Raw genomic sequence first — 20,118 nt, forward strand, 5'->3', positions numbered from 1 at the left:
GCCGGCCCCTCTCCAGGGCCCTGCCCCGCCGGCCCCTTCCCCTCTCCAGGGCCCTGCCCCGCCAGCCTCTTCACCACTGGTCTGCGTGAGGCCTGCGGCCCTTGTGCCTTTTGCTCTAGCCAGTGACTCATATTGTTTTCTCTGTTTAGTTTCTGATGGGGAAGAATTCCAGAAAATAATCAAACCTGGGTAGAGAGGCCGATTCAGGTTGTCCACGGGGACGGACCTGGGTCCCGCCCGTCACCGCAGCCCCGGCGGGCTTAGCGTTGGGCTGCAAGGAGCAGGAGCGGAGTCCCGCTCACTTTCCACTTTGACTAGAAACACAAGAGGGCTCTGGGCGAACAGGCAGTTGCGGTCGAAGAGTCGTCCTCGTCTGAGCCACGCGCAGGGCCAGCCCAGAGGAGACGAGGGGTAGAATTACTGTGCGGAGCTGGGTGTTTTCTAAGGCGAGTTAATGTATTTCGAGTGCATTTATGCTTCCAGGACAGTGAAAAAGCATCCGATGAGCGTCCTCTGGTCTTACCCGCCGGCCAGCGCTGTCTGCCGAGGCCTGACGGGGGGCGGACCCAGGTCGCCTCTCTCCAGAGGCCTGAGTCAGGCAGGCAGCCACGTGCTGTGGCCAGTGTGGCCACCAGCGGTCCACAGGCGACGTCAGCAGCCCCCTCCCCGTGGCCCGGTCCCGGTGCAGATATTGTTTTCCCACGTGCAGTATCTCACGTACTGGTGTCCACGTCTCTCCCAGAGTCTGTGTCCCTGGGGTCCTCCCGGGGTCTTCCTGGACTGGGCATCTTGGATCTGGGTCACTGGTTCTTTAGAGAATGAAGAGTTTAGGAAGCAACAAGTCCACAGAGGTTTGTTGGCACCCAAGGTAATGAGTTCATTAATCCACGAGCGCGAGAGGCAGAGAGCGGGCTGGAACCGTAGGGGCGGGCAGGGGGAGAGCAGGAAGCGACAGGTGGCCACACGGAGGGAGGACGCGGCCCTGGCCTCGGGGTCGCTGGAGGGGCCTCAGGTTGATCTCCGTTCCGGGGGGAGCCGTTTTCTGTCTCCTGGCGTCGTGGGGAAGTGAAGTTCGGGAGCGCTGTGGTATTTTAGCTAGCTCACTGCGTGTGCCACACCTGTGCCCTTCGGGTTTATCTTGAGCTGGGGTTTGCAGTCACACCTAATGCCTGTGGCTCTATTTGTAGCCACAGATCCTTCCAGCGGATAAATTCTTTCTTGGAAACAACAGAAGATGCAGATAAGGAAGGCTGCTCTGTGTGAATCTGGGGGGACTCGGCCTGAGCTCCCGCTTCCCGCTCACAGAGCACCCCGGGGATGCCCTCATCCACGTGCCGCTGTGTGCCAGGGTCCCCCACAGCTCGAGAGCGCCCGGGTCACGGTCCTGCCAACTCCCGCAGTGCTGGCTCCTCCTGGAACCCCGTGGACGCGGCGGGGCTGGAGTCAGCCTGGACCTGGCCGGCCCAGAGTGCAGGCCCTTCCCTGACCTCGGAGGGTCGCATTTGGTGGTGATGTTGTAGGAAAGGAGGACAGTGGAGGAAAAACAAGCTGGCCAGGCAGGCGGCGGCTGGCTCTTTGGGTTTGGCCGAGGGGCTGGTGCTGTCTATCAGTGGCTTCTCTCTGGTTGCAGCGAGTGGCAGAGGCGCTTTGGAGGGAACATTCGCGTGAGACTACTCAGGCTTTTCACGGGTGGGGCTTTTACCGTGCATGTGTGAACTGAGCGCCGCCGTCTTTACCCCTGACACTCTCGCTGTGCCTGTGAACTCATTCGTCTGCTGTCTGCGGGACCCTTCCCCAAGCACGTTCGTCCGCCGTCTGGTGGGCACGCAGGTGAGCCAGAAGTAGCCCGCCCCCTGGGCGCGTCAGTCTGGGGGGGGACCCACCCTGGGACAGGCCTGCTGTGCTCTGCAAGTACACGCGGCCAGGGCAGCTGGCCCCAGACCGTGATGCGAACCGGAGGGAGGTTGTCCCCGACCCCAGGGCCCAGCAGGGTCAAGTTTGTAACTAACTTGTTGAGAAAAGAGGCATGGTTCTAAGTTTAATAATTTTTCAAATAATTCATGCTATTTGTAAGTCGTAAAATATAATTGTTTTGATGATGCTGAATAATTTATATTTTTTACCAATATCAATTATCCTTCCCACTGTGGCATTGTAATTCAGCACACTAATAAAAGCCGATCCTTTATTTCTCAATTCCAGCAAGTATATTAGATATATGAGCGTTACGGTTATGACCGTGATGATTGAAAAGTTAATTATTCTGCTTGAGGTGAATAGCTGCTTCTAATGACTTGGGTGAAAGGCAGACAATTTAAATAACCAAATGTTTTAAATTTTAATTGTTTAATAAACAGAACGATTTTCATTATCTCTCGAGACTCAGCAAATGGGTCCTTAAAATGAAGTTACAATTTGATGGATGAGTTTGTAAGGCAAGGAGTCTGGAAGGTTCGACTACTTGGCTGAACTTTTAAAAATTAATCAGGCTAATTAGCTAATTCGAGCAGGATGAAAGGAGCGTCTGCCCGAGCAGAGTCTGCCTGGAACACAGGGAGACGAGCCAGTCTGTGGTGCCGGTTTGCTGTCTGTGGGAGTCGCGGCGGGGTCCTGAGTGCGGGCTTCCCTTCGGAGAATTCTGCTGAGAGCACGGAGTGGACGCGGCCTCCCACCAAAAGCGAGACGGGACTGGGAATAGGCCCCCGGCCCCCGCGTTTGTGTTCATAGTAGGGGAGTCGTGGAGAGAAATAGTTGGGGTGCCCAGGGAGGACGTCCCTGCGGTGAAGGGGAGCTGATAGGGATGGGGGCTCACCCAGGAAAGGAGGAGGGTCTCACAGTCCCCCGAGGTGGCGAAGGGGCGGGAGAGGACGCTGAGTGGACCCAAGCCTTCACACGAGAGCGTTTCTTGCTTTTGGTGAAGTGGCCAGCAGTGAGCGTGTCGGGTCTGAGGGCGAGGCTGGCAGGCTCGGAGTTTCTCTGGCCAGTGGTCCCGAGAGCTCCGCCTCTAGAATTGGAGTGGCCCGATGACCACGCCTGGCGTCCCTCCACTAGGGGCGGTGGATTTCATGGCCGGCAGCTGGAGGAGGCGGAGGGACCCGGGTGTGCTGACCTGGCAGGGCTCAGGCGAGCTGGGCAAAGTGGGTTGAGTGGTGCTTGGAGGGCGCCAGAGCCCTGGAAGAAGAGACCAGGCCAAGGCACCCTGGGAAAGGCACTTCGGACGTGGGGGACGCTTGGCGGGGAGGACTGCGGCTGTGGGGGCCTCGCCGGGGCAGGGTGGTGACCGTGGGTGGGAGGGGAGTGAGCAGGTCTGGGTGGGGCCGCCTGGGGGGGCTGGGGGTGCAGGGCTGGCTGCTCGGCCCCCTGCTGGAGAATCTCCAAGGCTCAGCTCAGGAGAGTGGGGGCGGGGACTGCTGAGGGAGAGGCTGGGGTCTGTGAGGGGCGGAGAAAGGATGACCAGAAGGGGCGAGTCAGGTAGCCCCTGGAGGACACTCATCAGAGGCGGGGACGCAGGGCCTCCAGCACCTGCCTCCCAGCTCCCCTCAGCTCCCGGTGAGAATCGGCGCCTGCCTCCTCTCTCTTCGCTATAGTCGGACTTTCTGCTCCCAGGGAACTGACTTTAGCCCCTGCAGGCCAGTGCTGGTGAATCCGGGAGGATGCCTGCAGGCCCTGGAAGTGGGGCTCAAAGCGGGGGTGGGGGGGTGCGCTGCGGCTGCTCTGGGGCTGCTCTGGGGGGTGCGGGCGGAGGCCCCGAGCTTGTTCAGACGGGATGTGTTTGGCACCCGCAGGGGCCTGGGGAGACATAAGTTTCCAAATTCCACTCTAAGCTCTTTGAAAACTACTAGTTTTGCTGAATTTGGCCGGAAATGGAAGCGCTTTAGTGGAAACATCTCCAAGTTCCAGCCGAAGGCCAGGCAGGCAATCATTTCTTCATTCTGTGTTTTGCTTCAGCTATGCAGGGAGAGTTCTTTGCAATTAAATCAAGTTTTCCTCGACGGCCCCCGTGGCTCGGACTTCCAGACTGGGCTTTCCGGGTGCTGATGATAAAGGGTGAGGCCCCCGGAGGGGAGGCTCATGGAAACCACCCAGCACCCCTTCTCCGGGTGAAGCGTCCACCCTCTTTATTCAGGGTCCGGTCTGCCCAGGACACCTGCCAGCACTCCTGACGTTCCCCCCAACTGTTTTCGGGTGGCAAAGGCCTGTTCTGCTCCACCCCCGAGCTGCCCCCCACGCGGCCCAGGCCCGCCCTGTCGCTGGCCGCGGCGCTCCTGACGCAGGGGTCTCCTGTCCCACAGACACAGCGAGCGCACCTGCCCTCCCTGCTCAGAGGCCACCTCAGACCTCCTCTGACGCCCACCCTCGGTGCTGCTGTGTCCTGACGGGCTTCATTTTGCCACCTGTTTGTTCGCACTTGCAAGGGTGGGAGGGGAGGGGGGAGGCAGCGGCCTGGCTTTGTCGGCTCTGAGCCCCCAGGGTTAGACCAGTGAGGGGCCCCTGGTGGGGGGCTCTTTATTGCACAGACCATTGAGAGGAGCCAGGCCCCAGCCTGAAGCGTGGGCTGGAGACCCAAGTCCCCTTCTCAGGCGACTGCTCCTCTCCTGGAGCGGTACAAGTGGCTTCCGGCGAGACCGGGGATCTGGAATCCACGCCCTAGTTTCGGGGCCCTGGGTGTAAACGTGAGCCTTTCCGTGTCTCAGTTACTTACCCGCAAAATGGAGGCGTTAGAACCCCCCAGAGGGAGTCCCTGGGTATCAGTGAGGAAGTGCATGTCGGGCCCTTGGAGGGTCCCCGGCAGAAGGACCCGTGTGAACCCGCCCTGGCCACCCTTTTCCCGGGACCCCATGCCGTCTTTTGTGGGGGGCCGGATGGACAGCCCCCTCCCTCCTTTCTCCTCTCAGCCAGCCTCCGGCAGGTCTCCTCTGTCCGAGGCCTCGGCGTGCTCTTACCTGGGGCTTCTTCTGTCCTCCGCAGCCTCGCCCTCCTGGCTGTGAGGAGAGCCGGGCTGCGCACGCGCTCGGGCAGGTGTGCGGGGCCCGGGGACGCGCTGGACTCAGGCCCCCGTGCACGGACTGTGACCGCTGGTGTGCGTCAGTGGGGTCGTCTCTCCCTTCTCCTCCCTGCCACCCCCGCTCACCCCCGGCCGTCCGCACTTGGACCTCCAGGGCCCCAGCCACCGCCCCCCCATCCCCCCAGTGACACCCAGAAAGACTTGAATCACATGGTGACGAAGGAGCAGTGTGGCGCTGACACCCTGTGATGCTGCATCTTGTTGGCATAATTAAGCTGGCACAGAAATTAAAGCACATTGGTTCCCGTACCAGCTGCTGGCACTTGGCTCACTACCTCGTGGTGCCCTCAGCACTCTGCCAAGAGGTGGCTTCTTCGTCCCCACTGAGTGGGTGAGGACCCTGAGGTGTGGGGGCCCAGTCCCCGGGGCCTCTCTGCCTCATCGTGACCGTGCAGGTCTTTCCCGCTCTCCCCGAGGCTCCCCGTGCCAGCGAGCACAGCCTGCCAGCCGGCTCTCGGGCTCCCGGCCCCCAGCGCGGGACGCTGACGTGTCTGTGGTTGAGAGTACCAACGTGCGCTCATCTTACAGGAGCAGTGACCCTGCAGTGCCCACCAAGACAGTGCCCAGGCCACAGAAGTCCCAGTGGGCTGGCCGCCCTGGATTCGCCCCCGGCAGCCAGGTGCAGCCCCTCACGCGGGCCTCCCAGAGCACTGCCCAGCAGGCGCGGCAGCCCTGTCCTCCGGGGACACTTCACTGGGGTCCTTTACCCAGTCCTTGAGATGACTTTAGATCTGGGGACCTTAAATAACTTCTTTTTTGGTTAAATTTTTCGTAGTAGGGCTTCTCAACCAGGAACTGCCTCTCCCTTTGCTCAAATTTACTGGACTTGGCCCCTAAAGTGGCATTTACCCCCACTTCCCTGGTAGACAGTTTTCCTGGAGGTAATGGAAAAGAGATAATATTTCTAAGTTTATGACATTTCTGGTATGGTCTGCATTCTCAAAAAGCCATGGAAACCAATCCAAAGTGAAAAACCCAGTAAATCAATGGTTGGATTTTCACACAGTGTCCAGCCTTTGGCTGCACTGAGAGGGAAGCAGAATCATTTCACTGTGTAACTGTGGTTCCGGCAGAGAAAGGAGGAGAAGGGGAGGGAGGAGGGAGGGAGAAGAGCGGGAGACGGGAATGTCGGGGTGGGGCACGGGGGCTGTGCGGTTATGTTCTTCCGTGTTGTTCCTCCCCGTGTTTATTGCAGAAAAAAAGACTGTTTTCCGTATTGTTTCTAGAAGCCAGTAAAGCAAGTTTAGACCCCGGGGTGCAGCAACCTGGCCCGGAGTTAAAACTCAGCCCCAGGCAAGATTTGAGCCTGCTAGATCCGAAGGAACAAGGGACAGGAAAGGAAGCTGCCAGCTTCCTCACAGTTCCAACAGAAAATTGACCTCAAAACTAGGAGAGGTTGTTGGCTGTTCTCTGGTTGAGAAGGGATTTAACAGTGTGTTCTCTACTGGCTTGGGAAAGTGGACAACACCCAATGGTATTCAGGACTGAGGCTGTGACCGTTGCTGTCCTTTGGTTGACTGACTTCACACGTTGACCCTGTCACGTGGTGTTTGCTGAAGCTGATGGTGGCTGTCTGTAAGGGTCTGGGGAGGAATCTTTCTCTTGTGAGGTTGAAAGACAGTGAAGAATCGAATTGGTAAGAAAATCCAGTGTGGTAGATCCTTGATGGGTGTCCCAGGCGTACCCTAAATCAGTTCTTTGGCTGACTTGATCTACTAATATTTCCCCAGTTAATCTCCTGGTCACTTTGCCATAGAGTACCTTTTGCTATATAAAAATTTTGAATGTTTATATAGTTAACATAATTAGTCTCTTAAGATTTATGTCATACATAGAAAGGCCTTGCTTCTAAAGATGAGTGACTTCCCTTATATTTTCTTCTAGTACTTTTATGGCTTCAATTTTTATATTGGAATCTTTGATCCATATGGAAAGTATTTTGGAACATGGCATATGTAATAGGTCAAACTTCTTTATCCACAGGTAGTTGTCAAGATGGTCAGCTGGTCCCAACATTATTTGTGATATGATCTACATTTTTTCCCCAACTGTTTTGGTCTAAATGGACCCCCAAACTTCATAGGTTAAGTCCTGATGTCAATATGATGGTGCTTGTGGGTAGAATCTCTGGGAGGTAATTAGATCCTGAGGATGAGGTTCTTGTAATTGGAATCAGCACCCATATAAAAGAGGCCCACAGAGCTCCCTCACTCCTTCTGCCACGTGGGAGCACAGTGAGAAGTCTGTGACCCAGAAGAAGACAATCAATCGTGTTAGCACCCGCTCTCCGACATCCAGCCTCCAGCCTGGGAAGTAAATTTCCGATGTATTCCGATGCTCAGTGTTTCTCTTTGCAGTGTTCTGTGTATGGTGTTTGGTCCTAGCAGTCTGGATGGACAGAGACGCAGGCGAAGCCTCCCCAGCTGATACTCTGCAGTCCTGTCTCCTGTGGGTTTACTCCTGGACCTTGTTTCTCTCCATTGCTCCGACTGTATGTGGCTGTACCACCGGCCATAATGTCTTCCCACCATGTCTCGTAGATCCAGGTCACAGCTTGTAAATCATGTCTGGCCATTCTTGCCAATTTTTTCCATCACATGAACTTTTAAAGAAAGGAGTTGCTGTTTCGGAGGGGATTGCCTTAACTTGAATGGGTAACTGAGAGAATGGACATTGCTGACAGCCAGGGGAGCGTGGGTCAGTGTCCTCGCGTTGCATTTTCAGATTCATTTGATTTAGCAAAATTGTCTTTTAAACAGTCTTTCGATTTGTCTGGCTCATTGATTATTTACTCATTTTATTTTAAATATCTGTGCATTTCCCCTTTTCTCTTTGTTAGGTCACTGAATTTTTTTTTTTAAAGATTTATTTATTTGTGCATACAGAACTGGGGTACAGGCCAGAGGCTCAGGGGCGGCGAGAGGCTTCACCAGAGACAGAGCGGGGAGCAGAACAGGCAGATCGACGAAGTACACTGCTGAGGGGAGCAGCGGGCGGGTCAGGAGAGGTCTGCCGCGCCCTGTGGTCACCTCCGGGGCAGGCGGGAATCGAACTCATGCGGAAGCGGCTTTAGATTCTCAGTGCTGCGCTTTAACCCGCTGCGCCACCAGGGAGGGCCCAGGTCACTTAATTTTTTAAATAGTAAGCATTCCTTGACATTATTACCAGTGCTGCTATTTTTCTTTTTTGGATTTTTCATTTCTATTAAAAGGGGGTTCTTTCACCTTTTTTGGTTTATATCATTGTTTTTCAAATCTTGAGTTGAATGCTTCACGCATTACTTTTCTCGATACAGGAGTTTGTAAGATTGTGAGGTTTTGTCTGAGAATTCCTCAGCTTTCACCCTAGCCTGCTGGTTCTCTAAATCTTTCTCTCTAGATCTCTCTTGCTCTCCCCGCCCCCAGCCATCTCAGGCGGCTGAACACCCACCAGGAGACCAGCACTTCTGGGCAGAGGGGTAGGAAGCAGGGCCTTCACTGGGCCATGAGTGGGCTCGGTCCCGTGGAGACGGCCCTGGCTGGGCCTCAGGCAGGCCTCACACTCGGCAGCTCACAGACACTCTGTGTGCATACTGTTCTAACTGATGTCTAAGCATTATATGCCTGTAGTTTCAACTTTGGTTTTCTCTTTGATCAAATATGCTTTAGGAGCCGGAATTAAACTTCCTGGGTAACAGGTTTTTGAATCAATTGTTTTTAAAAAAGATTTATTTATTGATGCATACAGAGCTGGGGTACAGGCCAGAGTTACTGGGACAATGAGAGGACTCACCAGGGACAGAGCGGGGAGCAGAACAGGCCGACTGACGAAGTCCACTGCTGAGGGGAGCAGCGGGCGGTCAGGAGCGGTCTGCCGGCCCTGTGGGTCGCCTCTGGGGCCGGAGATCAGCTCGCACTGACCCGGCTGCGGCCGGCTTGCCATCTGCGCCCTCACCCATTGCACCACTAGGGAGGGCCCTTGAATCAATCATTTTGAACATTTGTCTTTGTATCAGGGGACATGATCTCTATTTTTTCATTTCTTGACATTTTGACAGTTTCTTTTGCGGCCTAATGTAGGGATAGTGTTTTGATTGTCCCATGAGTGTTTGGAAAGAAAGACTTCTTTTCCGGACCATGGAACCCCATGTCTTGGAGCTGACTGGCCATCGAGGATGGTGTTTCATCCCTTCAGACCCGGCCAGCAGGGCACCGAGAGAGGCTCCCTCCTGCCTCTTCTGTAAGTCCCCACTAATGTGGAGGCGGGTTTCAGGGCGCAGCTACTCCCCACCTCACGCCTCATGGAGGGGTACTCTTTGGGGTCCCGCGGTTCCATTACTGGCCGTGCTTCCCCTGGTTCCAACCTTCCGGCTTTACCGTCACCCTGTGGGCTCCTCGCACTGCTGCTCTCTGGGCGTCCGCGCCTGGTCAGCTCTGCTGAGTCCCTGTGTGCTGTCCCGTGTCCCGCTGATTTCCTCGGATAACGCAAGGCGCCCACCCTGCGTCCTGGCTCCCTCATCCTGCTCACGCGCCCATGCAGGCTCCTCACAAGCGCTCTGTGAAGACCTGATTATGAACAGGGGTCCGAGGAATGTCATTGCTGTGTTTGCTGTTTCAAGGGAGTAAAGAAATGCCACAAATTCCAAGTCAGAGCTCAGGGTCCAGTGCCGAGGACGAGGGTGGGGATGGGCGTGGAGCCCTGTGCTGCCTCTGTGACTGTTGAGTCTTCCACGAACCGCTGGAACTCGCAGGCTGGGCACCGGCGCGTCCGACCGGAAACGCACCTCCTCCTGGCATTCTCCCTCTCCTCTGCGTCTCCATACTGTGAGGTTCATTCCTAGCCCTGGTCACGGCGCACTTTAGGCCAGAAGATGAATGTTTGCCCTCCTAACCCTCTCCCGGAAGCTTCTGGTCTTCTGGAATTTCTGGTAGGCGTCCGGCCCTCTCAGCAGAACTTTTCTGGCTATGCTCGGTGCTTGATTTGGGGGGGCTCCCTGGCTCCCTTGCATTGCCCGTCCCCTCCACTGGCCCTGACCGTGGTGGTCTGGTGCCATCAGGACTGGCAGCCGCCATGTTTCACCTCAAATAATCACGATGGAAACCCCTGCTGTGTGCTGGGCTCCTGCGGCCCGGGGAGCACGTGTGTGCTGAGTGTGTCTCCCCACGCCCCCCCTGGGGTGTCAGGACTGGCTCCCGCAGCCGCCAATGCCGGTCACCCAGGGACGTGGCGGTGGCCCCAGCCCAGGCTGCTGCAGGCTTCAGGGGGCCGTCGGCACCGGGAGTTGCCTGGCTCTTGGCTTCTGTCCGGCTCTCGGCTCCCACCCGGCTCTCTGCTCCTGCCCGCCCGGTTCAGCTGGGCTTGAGAAGCACAACACTCACTCGGGGGTGCTGCTCACTGGATATTCCGGGGGGCCCACGTGGGGCGCCCTCTTTCCTGCCGAGACACCTGGCCCAGTGGGGGCCGAGGGGTGGGGAGACAGGTTCTTCCTGAACAGCTTAGAAGTCAAAGTCTTTGCCAAGCTGCATATGAATCATTCTTTTTCTTCTTCTCAAATAACCTCCGACCCCCATTTTCTCTTTAAAGTCTGTCTTAGGGAATAACATCGGTGGAGCCAGAGGGCAGACGCTTGGCAGTGCTTTCTGCACACAGGGGCAGCGGGAAGGGAGGCAAGACGCTTTCCAACTTCGCTCACGTAAAAGTCCGCTGACTGTCTCCTGAGCACGTAGCAAAAAGGGAGCGCTGACGGGCAGGAAAGGAAACGCTGCTTTTAATCCTGCTTTGAGTTTGCAGCCGAGAAGGAAGTTGGCCTCAGTTCTTGCATGCGGTGGGGGAAAATGACCTTGAACCGGAGGCATGAGCCGAGCCGACGTGACGGAGAGGACGGAGAGGACGGAGAGGACGAAGGGGCTCATTTTCAGTCCCGAGTGTAAACAGCAAATAGCATGGCCGTCACGAAAATAGCAGCGCCAGGCCAGGGGCTCTGTCCCTGTTCCTGGACCCGTCACTTCTGTAAGCCCCTGGCCGCTTCTAGATTGCGCTCTTGATCCTGCTGTTCCTCAGCAAGATGCTTTTAGTACACTTTTTTGGTTATTTTATATTAGTTGTCATTGTTGGAGTGACAGAATTTAAGGTTCTGTTAACCCATCACACACGTGCGCGCGCACACACACACACACAGTCTCTTACTCCGTCTTTGTCTTCCTGTCTCTCCAAAGAGTTTCGTTACCAGTTCCAGTTGAGTCGCTGTTCAATCCGCATCACGATGACTGCCCGGAGCTGGGTCACGTGTGGGCCATAATTATGGCCCCTTTCCCGTGTGATTTGTTTCCATGGAAGCAATAACGGCTTCTTCTAATGGCTTCCTTGATTTTCTAGGTATGTCTTTCTCATTCATTCCAAGGCTTTCTGAGGGGCCCAGAAACCTCCAAATACACCCGTGATGGCAGCAGGCCAGTCCTTGAGCATCCTGGGCGTCCCCCGGAGCTGTGTGGCCTCGGCTGCACCTGGGCTTGTGGTCCCGGCTGTGGCTGGCTCCTGGCCCGTCACCACTCCTGCGGGGAGTCCTGTCGCCTCTCTCCTCTGTCTCTGTTTCCCTTTGGTTTATCTGGAAATGGAACTTGGGAGGTAAAATGTTGAATTTCTGTGACCTCACTCTCGATTTGCCTAACAATGTTTACTCATTTCATTGAAATATAATTCTTGCTGGACAAGTCAGCCATTTAACACACAGCAGTCAATTTTAGGAGCTTTTGAATGATTTTTATCACGCCCGAGAGAAACCCAGAGAGGTGAGGCAACTTCCTGTCACCTCTCTGCCTCCAGTGTTCCAGGATGGAGTCCTGAGGGGGTTCACACCTATATATTTTCAAATTGCTTCTCCACCGTCAGGAATTTCCTGTGCTAAAAGCTCCCCAGCTCAGTGCCTTGCTGTAACCGGCACTTGCTGTGACCTTCCACTATGGTTCTGACTTTTCAGTTCTGGGAGATTCTGCTCTTTGATGACAATTGTTACGATGCTCGCCTCAACTTTCTCCTGCCAACTTTTTGGCCTGATTATCATTTGTGTTGATGCTCCTGCATTAGGCTTTCCTTTCTGCCTTCAAATGAAATGCTAACTCATGCTCCCTGGAAAAGCCAGAGCATTGCCAAGATTGACACCACCTGTGTGGCTCACCTGTGCGCTTCCTCGCGGAGGTGGAGCTAGTCACCTCATGCACGGCCTTTGAAAAGTCATCTTACGTATGCGCGTCTCTCTCTCTGTCACACTTGCACATGCAAAATCTCCTGTCTACGTAAATCATTCCTTACTGTACTTAGATTTTGCAGTTTGTCTCTGTCCACCGAACATGGCGCCCCAGAGGGGCCGGCGCTGTCTCTGGGAGGGGAAGTCTGCTCCCTTGAGCTTCTGTTTGCCCTGTGTAACTGCCACCATGTACTCAGTCCTCAGTGATGGACACTGGGTTGTTCCATTCTCCGTTTTTAATTATTATTATTATTATTTTTTAAAGATTTATTTATTTATTCGCACAGAACTGGGGTACAGGCCAGAGATGCGGAGGGTGAGAGGATTCACCAGACACATCGGGGAGCAGAACAGGCTGACTGACGAAGTACACTGCTGAGGGGAGCAGCAGGCGGGTCAGGAGAGGTCTGCCGGACCATGTGGTCACCTCCGGGGCAGGCGGGGATCAAACTCATGCGGAAGTGGCTTAAGCTTCTTTGTGCTGTGCTTTAACCCGCTGCGCCACCAGGGAGGGCCCTAATTATTATTTTTTAAATTGAATATAATGCTTGTTCTTGCCTACTGGAGAACGGGGGAGACCCCATGACACCGTCGCAGGCGGTGCGTGGTGGGGTTCAGTAGCGGGGCAATGACACCTGCTTTCCCAGGATCTTCTGCCTGTGTTCTTGCTCTCCAGCGGTGTCTGAGAGTTCTTGTTGCTCAACCTGTTCACCCGCACTGGGTGTTGCTATTCTCCCTAATTTTTGGTTTAATAAGTTTTCTTTGGCTGCAGTCTTCATCTGTAAATGGAGATTATATAATGCCTACCTCATAGCATTGCAGTGATAATTAAATCAGTTTATGTATGTATGTATCATGGATTCCTACTCCTATCTATAGATCTTACAGTAGCACTTAGCATTGAATAAACAGGAGGATATAAATGTTAGTGATAGCAGCTGTGACTTAGAGCCAGTGTGTCATTGATACACTATAGAAAAATAATCATATTAATGATCTATACTCCAGGAATGGAAAAAAAAAAAAACTACAAAAAAGGAGTGTAAAATTTGAAGTGGAATTAAACTATGAAAGAAAGAAACATCAAAAAAATCTACTAGGGGCCTCCCTGGTGGGGCAAAGGGTTGAAGCTCTCACCAGCCACTGCAGCACGAGTCCCACCCGGCCGGGAAGTGACCCCAGGGCCCAGCAGACCTCGCCTGTCCTGCCAGCTGCTCCCCTCAGCAGTGGATATCAGTAGATCTGCCTGTTCTGCTCCCCGCTCTGTCTCTGGTGAGGCCAACCACACCTCTGGCCTTTACCTTATGCATAAATAAATAAATCTTAGTGCAGCAAAGGACCTGAGTTCCCGTGAGGCCCTTTCGCAAGGCCTGCTCGGTGCATCTGAGCCTCAGGGTGTGGGCTCGCAGGCCTGGGGGGGACGTGCCGTCTGCCATTCCACGGATTTGGCTCCTGGCAGGTATTCAGACAAGGCTGGTGGGGAGGAGAGGGAAGAAGAGGAGGCGGTCAAGGTGAGGGCTTGTTTTCAAGCGTATGCAATTTTTGTGACAAGTCAAGCAGACTGACTTCAGCCAGCTGCTTTTTTTTAAAGATGTACTTTTTATGGGGTACAGCAGAGGTGAGGGGAACGAGAGGCTTCACCAGAGACAGAGCGGGGAGCAGAACAGGCCAACTGTTGAAGTACACTGCTGAGGGGAGCAGCGGGCAGGTCAGGAGAGGTCTGCCGCGCCATGGGGTCACCTCCAGGGCGGGGATCGAACTCCTGCTGCTCTTTTAAAGAAAGAGTTCCCGGCGGAGAGCTGGAGCCAGGGCCCGAGATTCACCCCGGAAAAGAAGGGCTCCCAATACCTGACAGAATGTTCTGAAGGATTATAAACGGCGCTTACTTCGAAAACTCGAAACATGAAAAAGAAAGATGCTCAGGTAGGCTTCCCTGTACAGTTTCACCGTAGTTCGAGAAGTCTAAGGCAGAAGGGAAAATGCTGTCCAGTGAAGGTGGCTTTTGCCAAGTCCGTGGTGGACCTCTGTCCTGGGAAGCTGGATAATGGCCGTCTCCCTCCGTGGTTCTGTGCAGTAGGACGTGGTGACGGGGCCTGGCCCGGCCGGCTCCCTCTGGGCTGTGCTGCAGTTGGCGGGGACTGTCCCCATGGCTGTGACAGCCAAGGAGACACCGACGTCTCTTAGAAGCTCAAGCTGTTCGTTTTGTGGTGGAGTCTAATTTGTTTCGTTCCCAGATCGGTGTTCCAAGTGAAATTTCTAGGCCAATTTGCAACTTTTTACTGAGATTATTTTGTCCTGTGGGACCCCATTAAGTTATTGTCTTGTATAATGTGGATGTTCACCATAAACACATATCCAGGAATCTGCAGCTTTATGGGCGTGACCAATACTTAGTGCTACCAAGGACCGCACATTGTCCTTAGAGTTTAAAGCATCATCATCCCTGAATACTCATAATCCTTTCAGGTTGGGGTTTCGATGATTCCCATCTTCTGGATGAATGAACAGTGCGCAGGTGGGTCAGTTACCTGGCTGACACACCAGGTGGGTACGCAGTGGGGCTGGGGTCTGGCCAGGCACCTGCCCTTGGGCCGGCACCCCCACCCCGTGGCAGGGCACACCTCTGCAAGTCTGTGGTCCCAAGGACATTTTGTTTTCTCTTAGGAGTGACTGGGTGACCTCCTACAAGGTCATGGTGAGCAACGACAGCCATACCTGGGTCACGGTCAAGAATGGATCTGGAGACATGGTGAGTCTCTCTTTGCCGTGGCCCTGCCCTGAGCATAGAGAGGCAATGTGTGCCGGGTCCCGCGGGCGCCGCTGTTTCCTGCTTCTGTGTCAACTCCAAGCGAGCAACCGTGGGTCCCTGGCGCTCAGCACCCAGAAGCCCACAGTTAGGGCTGGTGGAGCATGCGGAGCTGCTGTGGTGCAGACTCTGACACAATTTACAGGTCAGCACGGGAGAGCGGTGGCGCGCGGGTGGTGCTGGGCTGCTCCCAGCTGTTTGCTAACAACAGTGTTCTGACTTTCTCTAAAGTCACTGATTTTCCAGCCCGGGTCGTTTTTAATCACGCCACCTGCTTCCTGAGGTCACCGATGCATATTCCTGACAGGTACCCAGCGTCTCACCGATCACTCTGGAGCCTGTTTTCAGCCTCCTTTCTCATCTCATCCCCTTCCGCGCGCCCACGTTCCCGCGAGAGCAAGCCAGCGGCTATACTCTCTCTGCGTTCCAGGTCCGACGGCCATGGCCCAGCCTTGCTGTCCCTTTTCTCTGGCTAGAGGCCTGCTCGCTTTCCTTCAAGGCCAGTTCCAATGGCACCTCGTCCCTGTCTCCTTACCCGGTCCCGTCCATCTGCAAGCCGAGAGCTCTGTGGCTGTGTCTTTGCCCGGGCGCAGACAGGTTTCTTCTCCACATCTAAGTGCGATATCTCAGGCGGTGGCCCCTGCTCCGCCGGCGCTTCCTGAGGGCAGGTCCGGCCCAGCTCGTTCCTCTCCCTTTCACTGCCGCTGCGCACCAGGGCCCTTCAGCAAGATCCTGGTAAGGCGTGAAGTACTCACTCCTCTGTCTCTGAGTCAGCCAGTTCTGAAAGATTCGTTTCCCCGCTACGTACACAGGTATTTGCAGGGAACAGTGAAAAGGAGACTCCCGTTCTCAACGAGCTGCCGGTCCCCATGGTGGCCCGCTACATCCGCGTCAACCCGCAGTCCTGGTTCGACAACGGGAGCATCTGCCTGAGGCTGGAGATCCTGGGCTGCCCTCTGCCAGGTGAGTCGCCCTCTTGCTCCTGGTGGCCAGCAGGCACGGGGTCCAGGCAAATAGAGTAACCGAGCTGTCTTTTCCTCCTGTCAAACAATACCATGGGCCCTCCCTGGGGGCGCAGCGGGTCAAAGCACAGCACTAAGCAGTTAAAGCCGCTTAGGCACGAGTTTGATCCCTGCCCGCCCTCCCTGGAGGTGACCACATGGCGCGGCAGACCTCTCCTGACCCGCCCGCTGCTCCCCTCAGCAGTAGACTTGGTCCATCTGCCTGTTCTGCTCCCACTCTGTCTCTGGTGAAGCCTCTCACCACCCCTGTACCTCTGTCCTGTACCCCAGTTCTGTATGCACAAATAAATCAATCTTTAAAAAAAATACCACCTCTACTACAGGCTATTTAGAAAACAGAAATCAGATGAAAAGGAAAATCAGTAAAATTCTCCCCAAATCTCACTCAGCCCTGGGAATATTGGGGTCTCAGTCCAGTACAACTTCACCCACTGGGAGTTCCAGCAGATGCATGCATGAAAGCTTAGAGATGCACTCAGCACAGAGGGAGCGAACACTACCTGGCGTTCGGTGACCTTCACTGCCCTTGAGCGCCTGCAGCCTGGGGACGGGGTGGGGACGTTCACTGCAAGCTTGGCCATTGGTGTCGTTTCTTCTACTTAAGCAGCTTCGTGGGTGCCTTATCTCTGGGTAAGTGCTTGTTTCTTCCGGTTGTGTGTCCCTGGCTCTGTTTTCACACGATTGTGCGTGCAGTGACCACGGCAACGTAGGACGTAAGGGGCTCCTTGCTGGTGGCGCCTTGCTGGTGTTTGGCCGCGTACGTCTGGCTTCTTGCTAGTGTTTGCTCGGGGCGGGCCCAGTGGCCTGGCTTGGGTGGCCACTGCCCGGCCTTGCAGAGGTTAGGACTCTGCCCCGGGGCGCCTGTAGGCGGCAGACTCACCACCCTGACCAGACATCTCCAGGGAAGGAAGCCGGGGCCCAGAACACCCCTCAGGCCCTTCATTGGGGTGGGGGAGCCCTACACTGTGTGTACCACAGGGCCCAGCTTCCACTGCCTGGGGTCAGGCTGCTGCCAGCTCTGCTGTTCTCACGGGGCCTCCCTCAGCCTGTGCCATGGCCAGTCCCACCCACAGGTACCTACACTTCCTGTGTTCTCAAACCACATTTAATGTCACTTACCGTTCACGAGGTCACGCTGCATCCCACAACACCCAGTGTCAGGCCTTGCCAACTACGACATTTTAGAAAGCCAAGTCTGCTGGTGACAAAGATGGTGCCTTCCTGGAAAACATCTTTCACATTTCAAGTAGAGACCATCTGCCTGGCCTCTGCCCTGCCCCAAACACAAGCCGCCCTCGCCAGTGCCTCTCCTGGACAGAGGGCCCGTGGCTGCCCACACTGTGGTTCTGTAAGAGCCTCGCAGGTGCGTCTCTCTGTCGCTGTGCGTGTCTGTGATTGTTGTTTATGCTACGGGATCGCTAAGTTATAAGATTACCACACAAATCAGCTTATGAAAAGGAGGTGAGCGATGGAAAGGGGTGTCTATTTCCAAGACGGCTCCAGAGAGAATGTTGGAGTCTGGCCTGACTTGGGATTCGGGCTTCTTTCTGTGGCCAGTTCATCCTGGAATTGCGGCCCCAGACGCACCTGCTGTGGCTCAGGGCTGCGGGGAGCCCCCGCACAGTGCTCCGGTGGGCACAGATGTGGCGGGGTGCCCTCGCGAGGCCCCTCTGTGCCGCGTGGCCCAGCCTCACTGACCTGCTTTAAAGAGCGGGTCGCGGCTTCTCTCTCTGTTGCTGGTAAAGGGCAAAGGGCAGCCTGTGAGTCTCGGGAAATAAATGTTCCCCGTGAAGTTATTCCTGAGGAGTGCGCAGAGACGGCCCGGAGGCAGCTGGAGCCTGGCCCGGGGTCACTGTGGGGAATCTGCATGGGTTTCTGTAGGGCTCAGAATGCCTCTATTTTCCAGTCCCGAATATGTGGGGGATTTTTCTTCTAGAAGGTACTTAGTCTGCCCAGAGGGGAGCTGGCCTTTGTGTTTGACACTTGGCAGGGTCATGGCTGAGGCTGAGGTATTGGGATGGAACCCCCAATTCTGTGGGAAGCAGTGAGCCCTACCCGTGTGCTCCTGCCCACACAGTTCTTTCGTGCAAGTCAGCGAGGCCGCAGGCAGAGAGAATCCGGCTAAGTCAGCCGCCCAGACTGCAGGCCATGGGGCATCCAGATGTCCGCAGGGTGCAGGGCCTGTTCCTCCCAGAACTCCTGCTCGGGAAAAGCTCCCATTGCTTTGGTTTCTCTTTGTCCCATCTTTCATCTTCCGCCACCTTCCTGTGATTTCTCAGCTGGACATGGAAGAAGGTAGGGATCCTTTATAGGCTTTTGTGGATGGTATTTTCAGATGTTTTTGATCTGGAAATGATTGGCCCCAGCCCACAGTTATCAACAGGTTTTTGAAAAATTAAAACTAAAAGAAGTGCAGAATGCTGTTGAGTAATTATGGAATTCAGCTTGGCAAGATGAAAAAGTTCCAGAACTCGGTCACACAGCAATGCGAATATACTGAAATGTGCTCTAAGAGAGGGCTTAGAGAATACATTTTGTGCACATATGTCAATGAAACATTTTAAAAATAAAAACCAGTTTCTTTATTGCTGTTAAATTTTTGAAAGCAAAGGGAGTCCTTTCTCACATTTGAATGAACAGTTTGGACTAAAGATCACAAGTGGGACGGCTTCTTTTTTATTTTTAAACATTTATTTATGTATGCACACAAGAACTGGGTGCAGGCCAATGTGTGGGGTGAAAGATTCACCAGGGACAGAGTGGGGAGCAGAACAGGTGGAGCAACTGACTTCCACTGCTGAGGGGAGCAGCAGAGGGAAAGGAGGGGTCTGCTGCGCCCTGGGGGTCACTCCTGGGCCGGGATCGAACTCAGGCTGCAGCAGCTGCAGACAGCTTCATAGTGCTGAGATTTTATCCCTGTGCTACCAGGGAGGCCCAGAGGCGGTATCTTGAGAGCACTCTAGCACTGATAAGAAACTCAGGAGAAGACACCCACTAGTTGACGTCAGGCTCACTATGGGGATCGAGTTGGTGTTCCTTTTGCAAAGGAAACCACGATGCCCATGGTCTGGTTTTGAAAGGGCCTGTGAGTGGCAGGCCCAGCTTGGGTCCCAGGGCCACCTCTGAGCCAGGGCCTGTGGCCAGAGGACACGTGATTGAGTTGGCCAGACCTAGGCCGGTGGCAAAGTGGTTCTGTTGGAACCACCTGGAAGAGTCTTCTCGTAGAAGGGGACTCATGTGTCCTGGGAAGAAGGGGGTGATGGTGGGGGGCTAGCTGGTGGTGTCTGGAGACTCCGGGCCGGTGCTGGGCTCCTGTGAGCTTCTCCCCGACTGTCCAGTTAGGATAGATGGGCAGGAAGAGCAGAGCTGTCCAGTTGCAGGACACTAGCTTAGAGAGCAGGGCTCCCCTGCAGCTTTGAGGGGTTCTGGAATTTGTACCTGAGGAAAGAAAGAACTTCACCAAACAAAGCTAAGTAGAAAAGAGCTCTGTTTTTTTTTTTTTTGTTCGTTTGTTTTTGTTTTTTTGTTGTCTCAATGTTCCGAAAGAACCTTGTGTTCTGACACCAAGGGGGATTTAAGGGCCTCTGGGAAGCGACCCTTGGGGGCGTTGAAGAGCTTTTAGGAGACCGCATGGAGGTATGCTAAGCGTAAAGAATGTGAAATATGCTTTATCTTTGCTTTGAAAGTTAGTCCCTGGGCAGGTGGCTTGCCTGAGGGTGGGGTCAGCTCTCACTCCCTCAATGCAGGTGCTGGAAAAACCAAAGGGTTGGGGGGGGGGGGGCTTTGGCTAAATGGGGGGGGGGGATTTCTACTTTCTCTCCTGGACCACACACCCACTTGCTTTCCACAGGCTGTGTTTCTATGACAGTTAGTTGTTTCAGGTAGCATTTCTGGCGAACCTTTTGCAGCTGTTAAAACTGGTTGCTGGGGCCCTCCCCTGTGGTGCAGCAGGTTAACGCAGCACTAAGAAGCTAAAGCTGTAGCTTGAATTCAGTCCCTGCCC

The 20,118-nt window shown here is 54.7% G+C and overlaps 1 protein-coding gene across 3 annotated transcripts in view; it reads left to right on the forward strand.

Moving 5' to 3' along the window:
- Window positions 1-20,118, forward strand: part of CPXM2 (carboxypeptidase X (M14 family), member 2) — a 77,879-nt gene that overhangs the window by 37,465 nt on the left and 20,296 nt on the right. For all 3 annotated transcript variants that reach the window (XM_012723886.1, XM_012723884.1, XM_012723885.1), the window contains exons 5-6: window positions 14,952-15,036; window positions 15,906-16,056. In XM_012723886.1, coding sequence (XP_012579340.1) covers window positions 14,952-15,036; window positions 15,906-16,056 — 236 coding nt within the window. The remainder of the gene's footprint in view (window positions 1-14,951; window positions 15,037-15,905; window positions 16,057-20,118) is intronic.

This window comes from Condylura cristata, unplaced genomic scaffold (assembly GCF_000260355.1).
Source record: "Condylura cristata isolate star-nosed mole 26May11 unplaced genomic scaffold, ConCri1.0 scaffold00011, whole genome shotgun sequence".
Classification (NCBI taxonomy): domain Eukaryota; kingdom Metazoa; phylum Chordata; class Mammalia; order Eulipotyphla; family Talpidae; genus Condylura; species Condylura cristata.